General features: G+C 31.5%; 2 protein-coding genes across 2 annotated transcripts; both read right to left on the reverse strand.

Moving 5' to 3' along the window:
- Window positions 1–10,335: 10,335 nt before the first annotated feature.
- LOC107900864 (AT-hook motif nuclear-localized protein 22) lies at window positions 10,336–12,902 on the reverse strand. The gene has a single exon (XM_016826609.2). The coding sequence runs from the start codon at window positions 12,119–12,121 to the stop codon at window positions 11,195–11,197; it is 927 nt and encodes a 308-aa protein (XP_016682098.1). The 5' UTR covers window positions 12,122–12,902; the 3' UTR covers window positions 10,336–11,194.
- A 6,769-nt stretch (window positions 12,903–19,671) lies between these two features.
- LOC121219829 (probable calcium-binding protein CML23) lies at window positions 19,672–20,518 on the reverse strand. The gene has a single exon (XM_041098312.1). It carries the CDS (start codon window positions 20,516–20,518, stop codon window positions 19,904–19,906), a length of 615 nt encoding a protein of 204 aa, XP_040954246.1. The 3' UTR covers window positions 19,672–19,903.
- Between the last annotated feature and the right edge of the window lie 99 nt (window positions 20,519–20,617).

Consider the following 20,617-nt stretch of genomic DNA (forward strand, 5'->3'; position numbering starts at 1 on the left):
GTATACATTATTAATAGACAGGGTTCATTTTAAGTATATATAGAATCTTTAAATGCAAATACAACAATTTTACGACTAAACTTTCACTTGAGCAAAAGTTATCTAAAGCAGAAGCAATAAAAAAGTCCTCCCCTTTAAATTGATTCTGCACTTACGAAATGCCATAATGGTTTTTACACATGAGCAATTTCATCAATTATTTTACAACCATAAAAAAAGCTAGAGAATGGCCCACATAAAATATTGTTTTGTTTGTAAATCAACATTAGTTGATGAATTGGTCAGTAATTTTAGTATACAGTATGGATAATGTTTCCTATTTCAAGAAAGCAAACAGTAATTAGAAACATGCTAAAATGGTGAGATCTGAAGTTAATTTGAAATGGAAGGAACACGTTGACTAAAAATTTAGAAAAATTTAAAAATATTTGTTTCAAAGAATTTGAATAAATACAGATGTTTATCGAGGAAAGTAAATTTTTAAAATGCTTACTGCCTAAAATTATTGTTTGTACTCTTTCCCTGCTTGCTTTTAGAAGCAAAAACAATAATCAACCAGATCCTTAGCATCGATTGAATTACATCATATCATTAGAACGAGAAATAAAGCATAATAAGTTGCAAACAGAGACACTTGTTGAAACAGATAATGGAATCATGGTAGAAATTATGATTTTAAGTAAACTTTAATCAAAGATAATGCATAAAAATGCCATGTACGGAATAAAATATACAACAGTTATACAATCAAAATTATTATCTTTTCCAGGAAGAAATTACCTTTTTATCAAGGCTGAAGCTTTGGTACAATCTGCTTCTGCTTGGAGGGAACTGAAGGGGAGGGAAATCAACAGCTGAGCAAGATAAAACGTTAATAAATAAATGAAAAACAAAACTCAGAAAACCAATTCCCACCTTTCTGAAGCTAAAACAATTTCTCGAATGCAACACGATGTACATGATAAAATATATAAAAAGTAAATTTTAACAAACCGGCCCAAACCAAAAACCATGAAAAACACATAGAAGAAATGAATAAAATCCAAAATTCAAAATTGAAATCAGCAGCAACCCATAGTTAGGAAAGCATGTAACTTCTCAATCTACCCAAATTAAAATGTAATAGAAGATAAAAGGTGAGTTTGGATGGGCGATTAGGTACGCTGCGGTGCGTTTAGCTTACTTTTTGTCTCACCTTACAGTATCGCTACAGTATCTGATCTCACCGTCACCGCTATTTTTACACTAACTGCAGGTAAACGCACCGCCCATCCAAACTCACCCAAAGTGGCTAGGCATCGATCAGTTGCTCGAAAACAGCTTTTGAGGAAAGGGGGCACGGTAGATGTTTAGGGTTTTGAGAAATCAAATAATGTGGATGGGGAAGATAAATTTTTTTTTGTATATTTTAGTCAAGCAAAGAAAAAAATGAGAAAGAAAAAGGACATGATTTTGGGGTATAAAATTCAAACTAAGAAAGAGAGCATGTAAATCGTGGGAGACGATATTGGAGAAGAAAAGGGTCTTTGATTTCTTTGTGAAAACGGTGCCATTTCAATAATAACTAAATAAATTAGCGGTATTTATGGGAAAAAACGTCACTATTGCTTTACCTTTTGCGGCATTTATGGGCAAAACCCCGCTATTGCTTTAACTTTTGCGGCGTTTGTAGGAAAAATGCCACTATAGAATGACTTACGGTGGCGTTTTTTGGTTAGCGCCACTAATTGTAAATATATGCGGCATTTTCAATCCAAACGCCACTAAAAACGCCGATAAATGCTTAATTTCCTGTAGTGAAACTTACAAGTTTGTACAATAAAAGTATGAAAGAGTTAAAAACTAAGGTTGTTTTGATTGATCTTTAAACTTGATAAACTCTCTTATATTATGTGAAAATTAATTGAGAATTCATGATGACATTCATTTAATTCAAAGTTCAGAGACCGTTGGAGCTAAAGATATCGATACCAATGGGATTTTATTGATACCATATGAAAAGTATCGATACTGAATCAATAATTAGCTAAATTGGTCGAAAACAGAATGTCAATTTGGTATCGATTTTAGAATAGGTATCAATACTATCGATACTTGGTTAAAAAGTATCAATACTTTTTGGCTTGGAGCAATACTAACTTGTTTTTAAAACAGTTTTAACTTCATTGAAATGTTTAACACAATTGAAACTATTTTAACTTGATTTTATTATTTTGTCAGTTTTGTTCAACTTTAACTTTTATTCAAAAACATTTTAATTTGTTATATCAAAATATATTATCAAATAAAGCTAGTTTAACAATTATATATATATATAATTTTTCTTAATTCTAGACATCATATATTCTTGGACTTCAATCTTTTTCAAAAAATTCTCGTAATCAACATTGATTAAAATTATTACATTTATTAATCAAATCAAGATCATTTCGCATCAAACATAATTGTTTTAAGTCCATTTAAGGACAAAACTTTAAGGAATGTCTTAATTGATTTTTGGGCTAATTCTATTGTAGAATTTCAAGTCCAATTACAACCAAAATTTTAATTCTTGAATGATCTTGGTTGACAACATTCACTATCGCAGAGTTGAGTGTGTTTTATGTATTTTATATTATTCATTTAGAAATCGATTAGTGAGATGGAATGAGCAATTGTAAGTGAAAAAGTTTTAGTGAATATGAGATGCATGTTTGCGATGATTTATGAAAATTTTGCCAACACTAGCATTATATCAGGTTTGATATTTTAGATGTCAGTTTTATCCATACATTTGAGTTACAGTAAACTCCATGTATGTCTTGGTTATTTCTTTGTAGTTAATTGATGATGCAAAACTCTTGTGAAAAGGGTTTTAAAAGTATTTTGTATGTATCTCATGCTTTCTTATGGCTGAATAATGAATTATTCATCCCACTAATTTTGCTTCATTCCCTAAAGTGAATGTAGTAATACATAACAATTACCACAATGGAATCTATTGTGTTGACAAATAGATAAGAAGAAGATGGATGATTCAAAATGTTGATAATTGTTCATTCTTAGAATAGAATTATCAATATTTTATACTAATTAATCATCTTACTTGAAGTGGATGATATCTATATGATCTTATTGGTAAGAAATATGAGATAAGCTTACATTATTGTCCAAATTATTTTTTGCACATTCCTTGAGCGAATGTCTGCAATAAATATAATAAATTTTATAATCACTTTTGATCATTAAAGTCAATTTGAACATTTGAAATTATATTTCATTTGTTGAGTTAATGGCATTATGAACTTCACATTGATTTAGACATTTCCAAGAGTAACTGTCAAAATAGTACTTATATGTGAATACAAAGTAAAAGGAATGACAATAAAATTATCAATTGTTACAATTTATATCGACATTAATACAATTGAAAAGCATGTTAAAGTGACATAAGTTTACTGATATAAATACATTTACTACTTGGCGTGACCAGTTAGACCATCCTGGATCTTATATGATGCGAAAATTAATTGAGAATTCATGTAAACATTCAATAAATGAACCAGAAGATTCTTTAATTTAAAGAATTCTTATATGTTGCTTGTTCTCAATGAAAAGTGATTATTTGAAACTCACTAGCTAAAGTTGAGATTTAATGTCTTGCATTTTTTAAATGAATATGGGCTCATTCATACAACATGAGGATGGTTTTGATATTATATGATTTTGGTAGATACATTTACAAAATAATCACATATGTGTTATCAAATCGCAACCTGTCGTTTGCGAGATTGCTTGTTTAAATAATTAATTTCGGGTTATGCAGTTAAGAGAATTCGTCTTGCTAATGCTGATGAGTTTATATCTCAGGCTTTTATTGATTGTTGTATATGAGTTTGAAAAACTTTTGCAAAGCCCATTATGGTTTAGATAAATTATTGATTGAACGCCTTCGGTTAATATCTAAATCATTACTTATGAAAACAAAGTTTCATATTTTAATATGAGATTATGTTGGTTTACATGCTACAACACTTGTACGCATCAAGCCAACAAATTATAAATACTCCCTATTATTGTAGGCTTTTGGTTAGGCGCCAAATATTTCCTATCTTAGAATTTTTAGATGTGTAGTATATGTTCCAATTGCTCTACCACAACGCACAAAGAAGTGTCCTCTAAAGAGGTTGGGAATATGTGTCGATTATGAATCTCCTTCTATAATTATGTATGTCGAACCATTCACTGGAGATTTATTTATTGTACGATTTGTTGATTGTCACTTTGATGAAACAACACTACCAACATTAGAGGGAGAGAAACTACAACTAGTAAAAGAAATTACATGGAATGGGTTATCATTATCTCAATTAGATCCTCATACAAGTCAATGTGAATAAGAAGTTCAAAGGATAATACATTTGCAAAACATCGTCAATCAATTGCCAGATTCATTTATTGACCTAAAGAGAATTACAAAATCTCACATACCAACTGAAAGTACTCCAATACGAATTAATGTCCCAATAGAGCAAACTGTTCGTGCAAAAAAAAGTAATTCACGCCTAAAGTGTGGAAGACTAGTCAGTTCCAAAGATAAAAATCCTTGTAAAAGGAAATGACTAAATATTCAAGATAGTCATATTATGGAGGCAAGTGCCCATGAAGAGGCTAGAGATGGAAAAACATGGAACTGAAAAAATGGTGATAACGAAAAGATCTCGATAAATTATTTTACTTTAAGAAAAACATGGAACCAAAAAAATATTATTATCGACAATAATTTTGCTTATAATATTGCTACTGAAATAACAAAAAAAATGAGAATCTTGAGCCTAAAGCTATTGAGGAATGTAAAAATAGAAAAGATTGACCAAAATGGAAATATGCAATTCAAGCAGAATTGAAATATTAGATATAAATGGGTTTTTAGACCTATAGTCCAAAAGCCTAAAGATTAAGCTAGTAGGGTATAAATGGGTATTTGTGTGAAAACGACATGAGAAAAATGAAGTATTTGATATAAAGCACGACTTGTAGCACAATGATTTTCGCAAAGGCCCGACATTGATTACGAAAAGACATATTCTCCTGTGGTGGATGCAATTGACCATTTTCAAGCCTTCATAAACATACCAAAAAGACATTACCTCATTTCATGCATAAAGACCTAGTTACCATAAGTACTAAAACATATCTCAATTGACCATTTTCAAGCCTTCGTAAACATACCAAAAAGGAGCCTTATACACAAGCACATGAAAGTGAACAAAATGAAATATCTTGGTAAGCATTGAAATGCACTAAATCAACATGACCTCAAAAGCTTAAACATACCAAAAGATACAATACATAGATCCTATACATGTCATTATTAAACTTGGCCATAATATACAAAAACTACCGAAAAGATTGCTAGATAGTGTGATAGGTCTCCGACGAGCTTCCAACCGATTGAGCTTTCAATAATCTATAAGACAAAGGAAAATAACTACGTAAGCAACGAATGCTTAGTAAGCTCGTATAAACTTAAACACAACTTACCATTTCATTTGCATAAATTATAGCATAAACATAATATCAACCAAAACCATAAGCTTGGCATAAGCCCATACAAATATCATCAATTCACAAGTTAGTATACTTATCCATAAACAAATGAATTCAACCATAAATAAGTAGATTTCCATGTATGCGCATACATTTAACTCCTCAACCTTTCCATAATTTCATGATTTATGCCATTTGCGTACTTACCATTTCATTTCCTTTCCTTACCCGTAGAACCATCTAGAATTACATCGGATACTCAGGAAAGCTCACACATAGTGTGCCTTTACATATAACTGTAACATTTCCTTTTCATCAATGCTCACACAAGCTGTAAAATGGGTCTGCTCACATGAGCTGTGGGTCAAAATGTAAGCTACACGATGCTACTCATACGAGCTATGGAGAATCCGCAACAAATGCAGGACCTCAGCCATTGGTAGGACATTTAAGACCAGCACCCGAAACATGAAATCTCTAATGACATGTCATTTGTATCCTAAGAATTCTTAACGTTCAACCGGGGCTCGATATCTATCAATCCATCATAGTATAGATACATTTATATATAAGTTCATTTATATTAAATCAACATGGTAACATTCAATTTAGATAACATTAAAATGATTACAGTTCATACGAACTTACCTCGATAATCAGGAGCGTAGAAGTAAAGTCGAACTAATCCAAAGCTTTAGTTTTTCCTCGATTTAAGTTCGATTGTGGTTTATCTTGATATGCAAGATGGAAGCCTAGCTGAATGTTCAAACCCTATATCAATGGTGATTTTCAGTGGTAAAATGAAATGAGGAAGAAGATGAGCATAATTCCTTTAGTTATTATAGTTTTATTTACCAAATTACTATTTTAACCTTTAAAAACTATCAAAATTTTAATAAAACATTACCCATGCACATACACTAACACTTTAAATGGTATATTTACCTTTCAAGTCCCTTATTTTAAGATTTTATAGCCATCGGGCCCCTTTAACTAATAGAACTCAACTTTTACACTTTTTATGATTTAGTCCTTTTCACCTAATTAACCATTTAAACATCAAAATTTCTTAACGAAATTTTCATAAGACCTTAATATAATCACGAAGACATTAAAATGATAATAAAATAATGACTCACTCATCGAAATTATGGTCTCAAAACCAGTGTTTTCGACATCACTGAAAACGGGCTGTTACATGTTTTGTTTGGGATACATGTGTATATCAATGTATTGGATAAACTTTGATATGAAACATACTTGAATTGGTCTAAGGAAGAAACAAATCATCTGAGTCCAATTATTTAAATTTCACGCTATATTAAGTACGTTACAGTAATACCATTTGAAATTAATACTCACCGAATGATCTTGTTTTCATATATAGGCTAGGTTTATTTTGAGATTTTGTACTCAAAGTCGTTAGCATCCAACCGACAAATCCTAAACTCAACAAAGTTCGTATATTTTGTTTTGTTTCAAGTTGGCATGTACTTGGTTTTTAGTAAAATCATTTGGCTATAGATATGTATTTGTGACATAAAAAGAAAATTAATTGTTGGTTGTTATAATTATAATATTATTAGTTAATTAAATGGTTTTAATGTGATATGCTTAGTTTGCAGTATGTTTCGAAATATGAAAGTGTTGGGATTTGATTTGAGAGATGATTTGAATATGGATAAATATTGTGAAATCTAAATTTTGCAGGGAGTTTTTTTTTACGTAAAATAAGAAAAAATGTTGCCAAAAATTTTTTTGAAATAATTTTACCACTACACCACCATTTTATTAGAAATAGTAAAATAAGTTATTTTGAGTGACATTCGGATCCTATAATTGGATTGAATATAAGGTCAAATTTCTCTATATGGTAGGACACAATGAACAAACTTGTCCAATTAATTTATGATTTCATAGATCTCATGAGACCATAAGTCGACAATTTCATGTTGTGTTAAGAGCTATTGTTAGCTTAGAAAGTAATTTCTTGAAACAACCAAATGGTTCTGAAATCGCACATGAAATACTAAATAGCAACAAATGTTACTCATATTTAAGGTATTTTTAAGTAAACACACTATAAATAAAATTCATTTATGACTTTATAGTTTCAGGATTGTGTTGGTACGATTGATGGTAAACATATTCGTGTTAAGATTCCGTATTGAGGGAGAGAAGAATATCCAACACAAAATGCATTAACTGCATGTGGATTTGACATGAAATTCACATATGTTTTAGCTGGATGGGATGGAACAACATCAAATTCAAGAGTCATTAAAGACGCTTTAATTAGGGAAGATAAACTTATCATTCCTTAATTTCAAATAAATTATTTAAATTTAATATTAAATCAATTTGGTTTTGGATGGGTAGATATTATCTAGTGGATGTAAGTTTTATGTTAAGAAGTGGACTTATTGCACCGTTTAGAGGTACACGATACCATTTAAAGGAGTTGTTTGGTCACGGTCCTGAAAATGTTGAAGAACTATTCAACCATCTTCACTCTTCATTAAGAAGTGTGGATTTAAAGTATTAAAAGAAACATTTTGTCGGAATGAAAGATATAATTTTAGCATGTTATATATTGCATAATTATTTAAGGGGTGTTGGTCCTGATTACGAGTGAATTGAAAGAGTTGATGATGCTAGGTTAGGAGTCACTATAAAAAAACAATATTACTACCACAATGTGGCAAATTTATGTTTCAGAAAGAGGGTGACTTTATTATATGAATTTGACTGTTTCAATTATGTTTGCATGGTGAGAATTTGTATTGAAATACAAATAATATTAAAAAGTTATTTGGATACGTTTTCATTTTTTATGAATCGAGCTTAGTTTAATTTATATGCATAACTTGAAAATTTATATTGTTGTCATTAGGTTTTTAGGTTATTTTCTCAGCTAAAATGTTTCTTTTAACAAAAAATCAATTTTAACTTGATTAGATATAAAAATGAAGTTAGATATGCTGTTTCATTTTCATGAATGGCAAAAACAATGGAATCTGATATATAATGATTGAATTGTAGTTAATATGGATGTTAATGATGAAGAAGCAAGCAGAATGGCATTGTCTCAAACACATTAGACATAGATCTGGTCCACCTCCAGCTTGTTCGAAAGCTTTAGGGTTGACATCTTCGTCATTTTTGTATTACACCTTGTACATTTTTCTAATAAAATTCTCACCCCGGATCCAAATTTCATGTTACATTCGATTTTGGGGAAACACTCTGAATGTGGATATATGACACTAACAAAATAACTCCTACTTATTAAAAAGAAAAGATATCTTATGCTACTAGGATACAATAATCTTGTCAATACGCTTTTTCTCAGACTATTTGGTATATTATCAGTGGAGTTTTTAAATTTTACAAACATGATCAGAGTGTTGACAAATATTTTATAAAAGTATAATAAAATATTAAAAAAATTACACTAACCATTTTTTTAATTCCGCTTATCAAATTAAAAAAAAAGTACTATTAAATAAAAACCATAAAATAATGTTAGTAATTGGTCCTTATAATCACACTAGAGATACCATTTAAACAGATTTTGGATTCAATGTCTTCCCCTAATTCTAAGTTGTGATTTTATTTGCATTAAAAAATAAAACTAAAAGAAATTGCATTGAGAGAGAGTGGTATATTAATCACAAATCAAAAAAAAAAAGTTAAAATGTAAAATTGACTTTCAAATTATATCATTTTTTTTTTCACTTAGCTACTTAAAGTATTTTCGGGTCAAAAGTAATATCTAAACTATCATTTTTGTCTCAAACATGATACCAATCACTTTCTTATTGGACATCGTACATTTTTTGAGTTAAATGAGATAAAATTGATAGTTTAAATATCAGTTTAATGAAAAAAAATCTATTTAAATGAAAAAAAGTATAGTTTAGAGGCTAATTTTATAGTTAAGCAAAAAAGTACAAAATATGCACATACAAGGACTGTTAAGGAAGAGGAAAGGAATTAAAAATCTTTAAAAAAAAACAAAGGAAAGGAAGTAAAATTAAGAAAAGCTAATGATATAAATCAAATATACATGTAACTGAAGATGGCCTACGAAGAAAAACTGTGATCATTAATTAGGAGAAATGGGAACTAAAAATATATGCATATATATATATATTACAAATAGGGGAATTGGAATTACAAAATTCGAACTGTTTGATAAATTTTGAATTGACCCACTTTGAATGAAGTGATTTTTTAAAAAAAAAAAAGGTAGATGCAAGCCGGTTGAGTGAATTTTTTCTTTTGAATATTGGGTAAGGAGAAGTTATGACAATTGCTTGCCCCACCCCATACCACTCTACTATATGAAATTATCATTTTATCTTTGTCAATATAAATTATTAAAAAGGTAAAAATGTAATAACAAAATATCATATATTGTATGTTAAATATTTTGTTTGAAGAATTATATTTAAATATTTAGTTGAGATAATTAATAAAATTTAAATTGAAGGTGAGAATGAATGATCATGATTTTTAAAATTATACAATCAAGAGTAGACATACTACTTTTATAGTGAAGATGGATTTAATCATATTTAACACAAACCCCTTATTAAATATTGTTTATGTATAATATTGGTTGATAACTTTAAATTACCTTCCGTTCTCACTGGTTCACATCACACACAATAACTCTTTTTACTTGTACATGGAGGGCAGTGAATGACAGTTATTTTTCAGAGAAGAAGAGAGAGAGAGATAAGGCAAAAAAATAAAAATAAAAAACTTTAACGCTTGAGATCAGTTTGTCTATGGTAATGGTTGCCTTGAAAATGAGTTTTTTTATTTTTTTGTATTATTAAGAGCTGTGCACTTATAGCCCAGTATCCGATGTTCTTCTATAATGAACCCTAGCAAGTTAGTGAAAAATAAATATATCATAGTGGAATGGAATGGCAGCAAACCCTAAGCCCGAAACCTCCCAATCACCTTGCTTTCTTCGTATCATGATTTGACATCTTTTCCCTCGACCAACCTTCAAACAGTCACTAGATTAGATGAACCATACATATATTCATAAAATATACTAATTTATGTTCATATTTAAAGACCCTTAATAAAAATATAGTGGTAGTAGTAGTTTAGTTTGTGTTTAGAGTGGAAGAAGGTAAACAAGAAAAAAAAAACCCTATTATTTTATTATGTCTGTGAACTACAAACTAATAAAACTAGAAAATTTTGATGCTTTTAAATTTGAAGGATTGGATCATTAACAGAATCTGAGACTTAAAAAGTATTATGCAGAAATAAAGGAACCCTAACAAAAAGGTGGCATTTTTTTTTCTTTTTATTTTGGTGTGCTTCTTCATGGTTAAGCTACTATAATGAGTAACACTGACAATTCAAAAAAGGCTATTCTATTGAGAAGAAAAAAAAAAGAGAGAAGAAAGAGCCCATCAAAGAGAACTCCATGAAATTTGTACATCCTTCTTCAAATTAAACCCAGCTGAATCCCATGATGATGAGCATTCTTGGGATTTATAGTAAAACACCAACTATCTTATAAAAAGAAGAAGAATGAAGGTGATGATCAAAAGGTCAAACAAACAAGAGAGGTGAAATGAGGATAATTAAGGAGGAAAAAAAGAAGAAAGAAAAACACTGAAACTTTGTCTTTTGGTTAATAAGAGGGACGACCTGTGCCCCAGTAGGCTTCAGCTGGCAATTGGACTGAGTTTAGAAGATTTGGTGGCAATCCTTGAGCAAAAGATCCGTTTGGATCTTGTAATAGTTGTTGCTGCTGCTGCGGCGGAGGCGGCTGTTGTTGACCAACCATGCTTCCTGGTGAGCCTAAGGGTCCACTTCCTGGAACCGGTCCGGCGGCTGGTTGTTCCTCTTCCTCCAATGGAAGCCTTTCATATGCCGCATTACCAAAAGAAGCTGCCATCATCACCACTGGACCTGAAGCAACGAGTGGACCCACCACCGCTCCTCCAACTACCTGACCTTGACCGCCGGCTAAATATATGGTCAACCCCGATGCAGCCGGCGGTGCTGGAGGAGGTAAAAACGAGCCAGAAAGTGATAAAATTTCGAATCTTCCATGTAAAGTCACGACTGCACCGGGTGCTCCTGGTTGCCTTAAGGTCACATTCCCTACGGTTCCGCTCCCACTCAATATGCTAACCCCTCTTTGTCTTCGCCTGGCGAAAGTCGAAACGCTCTCCATAATATCACAGCCGTCTGCGATTTCCATGACATGGGATCGGAGGGCATTGGCACTATCACGGGTTATGATGATGGGTGGCTTAGGCTTGTTCTTGGAACCCGCGGGCCTCCCTCGTGGTCTTCTCGTGATTTCACCTTCGGCCCCAGGGACTACAGCCAGTTCTTTGCCTTCACTCGTGTCGGTGGCACCGCCGCCCATGGTGGTGGCTGTTTCTTCTCGATCTCGTTTCTGGCCACGGCTTTGTTCGTCCTCGGAGCTTTGCTGTTGTTGTTGTTGTTGGTTGTGGTGATGTTGAAATTGATGTTGCGGGTTTAGATGAAGATCTCTTGTGAGGAAAGGAGGAGGAAGCGGGCGGCCATGAGCTGTTACTGGGTCCATTTGTTCTCTTTTGTTTCTTCCCTTCAAAGCTCAAACCTAATCAAACAATCAGCTAACACACATGCAAGAAAGAAACCCACTGAAATTCTAATAAGGTTGATATCTTCGTTTCCTCTTTTTCTGGGTAATTTTGACTGATTGAGTAACTGCAGGTTTCACCAAAAAAGGGTTTGAAGAAGCATAACCTGGCAGCAACTTTTCAGCTGTTTCATCAACCGCATCTTCCCTTTCTGGTATGAAGATCTAAGTTGAATTGGTTAAGGTTTTGGGAGGAAACGAAGATGAACAGTGATTGGGGGTTAAGAAAATAGCCAAAAAATGGAAGAGAAAGGTGGTTTATGGGTTTGGGTCTCGATTGTGCTTTGTAGCTATGGTGTGTGGGTTTGTTGGGTTAGGGTTAGGTCAAGGCAGGCATTGCATCGATGATGATGATGATGGGTTTAGTTTTGGTAAGACAACATGCGCATGGGCGGTGTGTGGGCCCTCCCTTTCTCTCTCTCTCTCTTTTGTCTCTCTCCCCCATCAGTCCCCACCATAGGGACCCCAACACCCCACGTTCTCTTCTCACACCCTTCATTTTTTTTACTAAATGTTCTCGAGATTTAAAAGCCTGCAACACACACAGTTCCTTCATTTACTCTCTCTATCTTCTTTCCCTTTCTTTAACTGCTACTAATTCTGAAAAATTCTATCTTCAGGGGTCGCCCAAAATTTTCTACTACATGAAACAAGTTCGATGATGATGGCAAGACCATCATCCTCAATCGTTGCCTTTTATACTAAGTTTCAAGTACTGAAAACGGAAGTAAAAAAAAAAAGTAGGGAATGTTGTTGTTTTCCATCATTAAGGATCTCTTTCACGGGACACTCTTTGTTTCATAGTCCAAAGTTCAAACCTAACTGTTTAAAAACATCAGCATGCAGTTCTCAAAAGGATGGTGTAAATAGAACCGGTTTTAGGACAAGTTTCAAAGCTGTTTCATAAATAGTTTATGTAGGATTGAGAGCTAGTGTATGGTTTAAATAATACAGTAAAACTCTTGAGAAAAGAGAGAATATGGGTTTGAAAACTGGTATTATTTATTGTTGGAAACTGAAAGAAGGTGAGCAAGCTAGCGTTACAAATGTTGTTTTGCTTTGCATGATGTTCAAGAGGAGTGACTTGAAGTTACTGCATTTCTATAGTTCCTTCTAATCCATTTTAATCTCTTTTTTTTTTTTGAGAAATAGTTGTATGACATATCACCAAAACTCTTTTAATCGTTTTATGTTATATCAGTATTTTCATTTTAAATTTCAACATTCTATTATGTCGGTTTTACACTAATATTTTTGGGTTGGTAATTATCCTCTCAATAATATAGTTTTAAAGAAAAAATTACAATCCCTTCTCACCCAAGATTTATTAATTAATTTATATATATTGAACAATTATGATAATATTTTTTCTTTTTTGACACAATGCATATATTTACTCATAATATCTCTTCAACCCATAAATAATAAGATAATGCGTTTTAGTACACTCGAACCTATGTCTTCTTGCATTAATAACAAGACTGAGTCGACTAATTTATATATTTTTACAAAAAAGTATACATTAAAAGGAGAAAATAAAATGTTGATTATGGTAATAGTTGAAAGAAATTATTAATTTGAAAAGATGGTTTAATTAAATAATGTGGCATGAATTAATATATTCAACTCAATTTCATATAAACAGGTAGAGTAATCATTTTAAAGTTAACTGATAAATAGTTTTCAATGGCTAAAAAATAGATTTTTAATGTTGAAACCTTAAATTGAGGTCATTTATATGACAGAATATCAAATTACTTTCAAAAATGGAATTATTGTAACAAAAGGTTATCAAAACACCCATTTTATTAAATTGTGATTGTTATAAACAAAAATTATTTATTTAGTTTGTGTAAGGAAAGAAGTTGATGGGTGCATATTACATTACTGTGTATGAAGTGCATTAATTGGAATTAAATAAATTTAATTTTTGTAAAAATTAAAGAGATGAAAAGATATTTGTAAGAATAACATGAACTCAAGATGCATGAGATACACTATTTTGAGATTGCTATAAAAATCATTCGACAAAATCTAAATTGTGAAAACTATTTAAACCATAAAAATATTATATCTAAATCTCACTTCATTCTAGAAAATCTCATGTTAAGAATGAGAAAAAAAGAGAAGTGAGGGGAATGGACTATGGAGGGTAGTTTTGGTGGAAGGAAAATAATAAGCAAAAAGGGGAAGGTGCATGTGGGACATGGGAAATTGGAGTTGAGCAAAAAATGGGTCAGAAGAGTCAGTCAGGGCGTGTCGTAAGGGGGACTCGCCTTTCTAGGAATCAAATCCATCCATCCATTATCTATTTTGCCTTTGTCTACTTATACAAATGCCATTTCATGTCCCATGTCTTTATATATATTAGCCTTCACCACCTAAATCTAACCTATGCATATACCACCAGATTGTTCAATTCTAATTTAAATGTATGTATTTTAAAGTAAAAAAATAGTCCATCATAAGTGGAATTGAAGTGCACAGTATATAGAAAGAATTGTGAAATAATGAGAGGGAACGAGGAACCCTTGGCTTTTCTCGACCAAGTTGCGAGGCTTTCACGTTAGATGGATAGCTATTTGCCACCTCTATAACTACAACCCAGCCTTCACTAGAGAGCGAGCAGCATTCTGAAAGCGGACACTGCATCGTCCCAAGTGCTACATTTGTTGTATGATATATAAAAGATGAATGAGAAAGCAGGGCGTGTGGGCGTGAATGAGAAGAAAGGGAAGAGATGGAAACAAAATTAAGCAAGCGTGGGTGGCAATGACATGGGCGGTACCAGAAATGGCAGTGGCAGTGGCAGTGGCAGTGCCACCAACACCAACAAAAACTGACTCCCGCAACCCCTAGGCCTAGCATGTTGATGAGGTCCTATATGAGAATTTTAACATGAGTCTATTTATTCAATGGGAACAAACTTAATATATATACACCAATGATAGGTGGGTAGGAGTAATTTTGGTATTTGCTCCCATATACTCACATTTTGAAATCATTATTTTCCCTTTATTTGTTCAAAGATAAAAAATCATACAATAAATCTTAAAATATGATGTTCATAAATCATTATAGGTTAAACACACATTGGAGTATGAAATAGAATGAAGGTGGGACATGACGATGTATAGAAGTGATAAGCGTAACGAAACAAAAACAAAATTAAACATATTAACAATTATGAGTTTCCTATTCTCTATCCTGAATGAATCTCATAATCTCATCGCAGCCTCTATGTCGGAGTTTCGGTTTCTCCCTTATCATAGAAAATGGCCTAATGCTCTCGGTTTTGAACATACAGGTATAAAAATAAAAGTTCCAAGCTCCCCACCATCTATATCCTTTGTCTTTATAATCATTTTGGATTAATCATTATTTAAAAGCTCTTTTAATCAAATCATGTTATTATCATTGAAATAAAATATTTTTATTTTTTTTATGATGTGATGATTCATAAAATTATAGATAGTAAGTGAATAAATACAAATCCATAATTTTATCTTTACATTTAAGATAGTTAATATATTTAATAAGTTTTTTATTCTCATCCATTTGACTCTCTTTTTTTTTTTTAATTTTGGCTTATTATTTAGCAAAATCTCACTTCAGTCGTTTACTCTATTGAAACATTTTTTTTAATTGTTGTAGTCAATTCAATTCAATTGATGGGTTCAATTTTATTTTATTTTTAACAAATTTCACAATTAATTTTAGGTTTGTTTAGTTTTAAAATTTATCAAATTGGTCCCGAAGCTAATTTCCCTGGAGTTCACAAGACCCATTTACCAAGTCCAACAAAACGAGGAGTTGTTTTAAAAATAATAATAATAAGCAGTGAGTTGAATCTTGTGAAGAAAAGAGGGTTATGCTTTCAAGAAATTAAAGACATAGTCTTCCCTTTAGAAACAAGAAATGGGAAAAAACAAAACACTTTAATCTCCCTTTTAAACATTAATTTAATCAAAACCCATTTATCTTTGTCCAAATTAACAATTAATCCATCAAGAGAGTGGACCACCTCAAAATGAAAATGTGCTTTCATCATGTGAAGGGCTGCTTATTGGTTCGAATCTAGCATTGTGTTCTCATGTTCTCACAGAAAACTGCTGCTTCTTCTTCTTCTTCTTCTAAATAAAATATTAGGGTTAGCCTAAGTGGCTTTGAGATGGTTGCACCCATTTTTCTTTGTCTTCTCCACGGGAAAGTCCAATTAAAAGCTTTCATTTTTATGGTTAATTAAATTAAAGGAAGCCACATCGAGCACTGGGAATATTATTATTTCTTTTATAAATTAAGGGACTGATTTAAACAGCCGACCAAACTGAGGGGTTTCCATGTTAATTGATAGTGATTGTTTTGGATTCATTTAATTCAATCACTACCATTGCAAATGGCATAGCATAATGTCAACGGTTTCTTCCCAACTTGCCTCCTTAAATCTTAATCCACGCTTTTTATTTTTTTATTTTTTATGCACCAATTAGGCCATCTCGAACTGAATTTTCATTTTCTTGGGAAATTTACCCAAATTTATCTCCACCTCCACAAAGATCGCAATGGTGGACTTAGCTATAGACCATAAAAATATTATGCAATCAATTATATGTATGATATAGCATAGCCTAGAATGCAATGAAAACATGATCCATCTACAAACAAACCTTTTGTAAGGCAATTAAATACAAAAAACATTGCCCTAGTAGCCATATATAAATATATAGGAAAAAATTTTAAAAAGGGGTGTGGGTGCTTCCCACATATATGGGAGTGCTGATTATATTGTTGGGAAGGTTCTGTAATGATAATTTATTTTTTTGGGTTTGGTAGATGGGAACTTGGAAAAATGTAATAATAATATAAGAGAAATAAGGTTAAGGAAATGCATTGATGTGTGATATGTGGGTGCTTTAAGATGTTAAAGGACCAAATAAATTATAACTTTTTCGGCTGTCTTTTTGAGTTTTTTTTAAAAGGCTATATAAATATTTGAAGTTTGAATATTGCTATATTTATCTCCAAACGTTACCGTTTGGGCTGAAGTCGTGATTTAGACTTTTAAGGGCCGGATCTAGTTAGTTTTGGGCTACAAACTTGGAATAATAATATAAGCCTAAGAGTTAAGGACCATATGGGCTAATAACACTTTGCACGAAGACCAAGAAAATGCATGTCCTGTTTACATGTAAAAACCCCAATTCGCTTGGGGCATAATTTGCTGTATGAGTTTGACACTTTTTTTTTCTTTTTTTAATGTCGTGCTTGTTGTATTTATATTTGAAAAAAGTTATGCATTTTGGTACTTGAATATAACAATATTAATTTTTTAGTGTTTAATTCAGTTTTAAAACTGATTTGATGAAAAATCATAATTAGCTAATAATATTAGCAATTAACTTTCATCAAATCAACCCTAAACCATTAACTAAATGTAAAATTAAACCAAATTCACAATTAACTCTAAATTTATTCTATTAACAAAATCATGAAAATTTCAAACCTACTAATATTAGCAATAAACTTTCAACAAATAAACTCTAAAACATGAACTAAACACTAGAACGATTAACACCACTATCTTTGGTTCCAAAATATGCTTCTGTCAAATACAGGTGTTAAATTGGACAAAAAAATAACATATGTACCATATTAAAAAAGTGTTAAACTCGAGTACCAAATGATATATTAAACTCTTTTTTTTAACTTTATAACTACAGTCAACCATATATGTAAAAGATCCTTTTGTCTGTCAAATTTTTTTTAACTCATAATGACATCTAAAGCACTTATAACAATATTTAAGATTCAAATCATATTTGATTATTTTGTTAATTTTCAAATTAAAAAAAAACTATAATATACTATATTATGATATATTGAAAATAATTATGCAATAAATTTATTAAAATTAATAAAAAAAATTAAATATAACTTTGGTTAAAATGGTAATGTTGAGAGCAAACATTAAAGTTTTTTGGGTTCAAACCAAACCTGCTCATGGGTCGGGTTAGGCCTGAATTTATCTTTCTTAAATTGGGCTAGGCTTGGAAAAAATGTAAGTTTATTTTCTGGACCAGGTCAGGCTTAAACTTGAAAAATTGGTCTAGATACTTTGCATTGGCCCAACTCAGCCTGGCCTGGCTTATGATCACATCTAGTTCAAACCTCCATCACATGCATATTCTTTTCTAGATCTATTAAAAATATAAAAAGACATAAATATCCTTAAAATGATAGTTGTTGCTATGTAAAATAAATGGACTTTTAATAAATTCACAATTGAGTTGATACCTGATTGATAGTGACGCCGACTCAATTAAAAGCTTCATTATATATAGTATAGATTAATAATATTATTAATTAATGAATAAAAACATATTTAAACAAATTTACAAATGCAAAACCAATTCTTAAAGATTATTTTTATTTAATAAAATATTTTTAATGTATTTTTATATAAAATTTAAATATTTTATTGAAATAATATTTTAATTAAAATTTATTATTTTTATTTCACTCGTGAATAAAATTAATTTTACTAAACGTTTGATACAAGAAGATTTATACATACTTTATTATTGTTGCTACAGAAAGTAAATATAAAACATAAAAAATCGCTTTTACAATAAAATGTTATTATACAAACAATTTGACTATATATCAACAATTTCAATATAAGCACGTAATTAATAATCAATTGGAATAAATTTAAAGGAAAACTCGCGCATAAATTATACACGGTAAGGCTCAAACTTGTACACTTAAATCCTAGAGAAAGTTTAGGGTGTTAACTAATAGGTTAAATTTTGCTATTAGTCCCTGTACTTTACGAAAGATGTAAATTTAGGCTCTATACTTTAATTTGATTTAGTTCCATTACTTTTTGACTTGGTAAATTTCAGTCCTTGTACTTTTTGAACTTTGAAATTTTACTCTTGACCCAAAAGCTAAATTCGTTTGATTAAATTCAATTACTAGTCCTATAGTAAGCATACAGTTGTAGATTTAGTTCATATGTTCAATTTTCTCATTTTAAGTCCCTATACTCTTCAAATTTTAAAATTTCAATGTTGACACAAATTATAGTCGTTAATCCATTAACTGTATTTTTACTAAGTAATATGTGAAAATAACGAACTGATACACATATAATAAGATATTTGCAGCATTAAATTTTAACTTCATAAATGGAACAATTATCATTGGATGAAGAGTAAAATTTTAAAATTGGAAAAGTGGAGGAGGAAATTAGATCACGACAAATGATAGTAGGACCCATTGCCGCAAATACTTGTCTTGATTAAGCTTTCAACTTATTGAGTTATGGGCCTCTATTTCAGTAAAATTTGGGGCATTTGTGAGAAATATCTGACCATCACCTTTCCTATAATCTAAAATAGAAAACTTGGTGGGAAACAAGTGTAACTTAAAAATTGGAGTGATATGATTACGAATTTAGGCATGGTATGAAAGAATATGAGGTTTAGAATATTTGATAGAAAATAATATTAAGTTTACGAGGAAACAATTGGATTAGGTCAAAGGGATATGATTAAATTAGAGATTTAGACTGAGTTTCAAATGATAAAAGGTTCTAGACAGACAGAATATGGGAAAAATAAAAAAGAATTATTATGAGTACCTGAGAAACGAGAATATTCAACGATTACGCGTTTTATTTGACTTTTTCTGCAACATGTTTCAGCTGCTGCGTTCTGCGGCGCTCATCATTAATCGAAATTCTTTGAAGTCCACAAATCCATCTCCATCCTTATCGACGCCTCTAATCATGCGCTTACACTGTTTAAGACTGCACTTGTTGAACCCTAGGCTAATCAAAACATTGCGCAATTCTTTGGCCGAGATGAATCCGTTTTTATCTTTATCGAAGATGAGAAAAGCGTCCATTAAATGATCGTCGTCGCCGCTGCTGCAGCTAGAAATTGCTCCGTCGCTGGTGGTGTTGACAACCGCGTGCATGAACTCATCCAAATCGATGAAACCGTCGCCGTTGAAATCCATTTCTCTGATCATACCTTCCGCTACTTTGGAGGCCGTGGATTTTTCATGTCCGAGGCATAAAAGCACTTGTCTAAGCTCCAATGAAGATATCTTCCCATCGCCATTTGCGTCCATCACTTTGAAGACTTGTTTAAACTGATTTGACAGTTCCATGGTAGCAAAGGACGATGTTATCACATCGCAACTCGATGGTAACCGGCGATGCTTTGATCTTCTCTTGCACCGGTCGACGTGAAGGAACAGTTGAACTCTCTTAAACAGAGAGATCCAACAGGTTTTGCAAGAACTTAGCATAATCCAATGAAAGGAAAGCTCGTAAAAAGAATGGTACTTGTCTTGCTAGGAATGGTGGCTGTTTGCAATCTTCGATGGTAGAAAGCTGAAAACGGAAAG

This window comes from Gossypium hirsutum, chromosome D08 (assembly GCF_007990345.1).
Source record: "Gossypium hirsutum isolate 1008001.06 chromosome D08, Gossypium_hirsutum_v2.1, whole genome shotgun sequence".
NCBI classification, from domain to species: domain Eukaryota; kingdom Viridiplantae; phylum Streptophyta; class Magnoliopsida; order Malvales; family Malvaceae; genus Gossypium; species Gossypium hirsutum.

What these genes read in the sequence shown, in the direction of transcription:
- LOC121219829 (XM_041098312.1), bottom strand. Translation starts at nt 20,518, where the DNA reads ATGCTAAGTTCTTGCAAAACCTGTTGGATCTCTCTGTTTAAGAGAGTT.
- LOC107900864 (XM_016826609.2), bottom strand. Translation starts at nt 12,121, where the DNA reads ATGGACCCAGTAACAGCTCATGGCCGCCCGCTTCCTCCTCCTTTCCTC.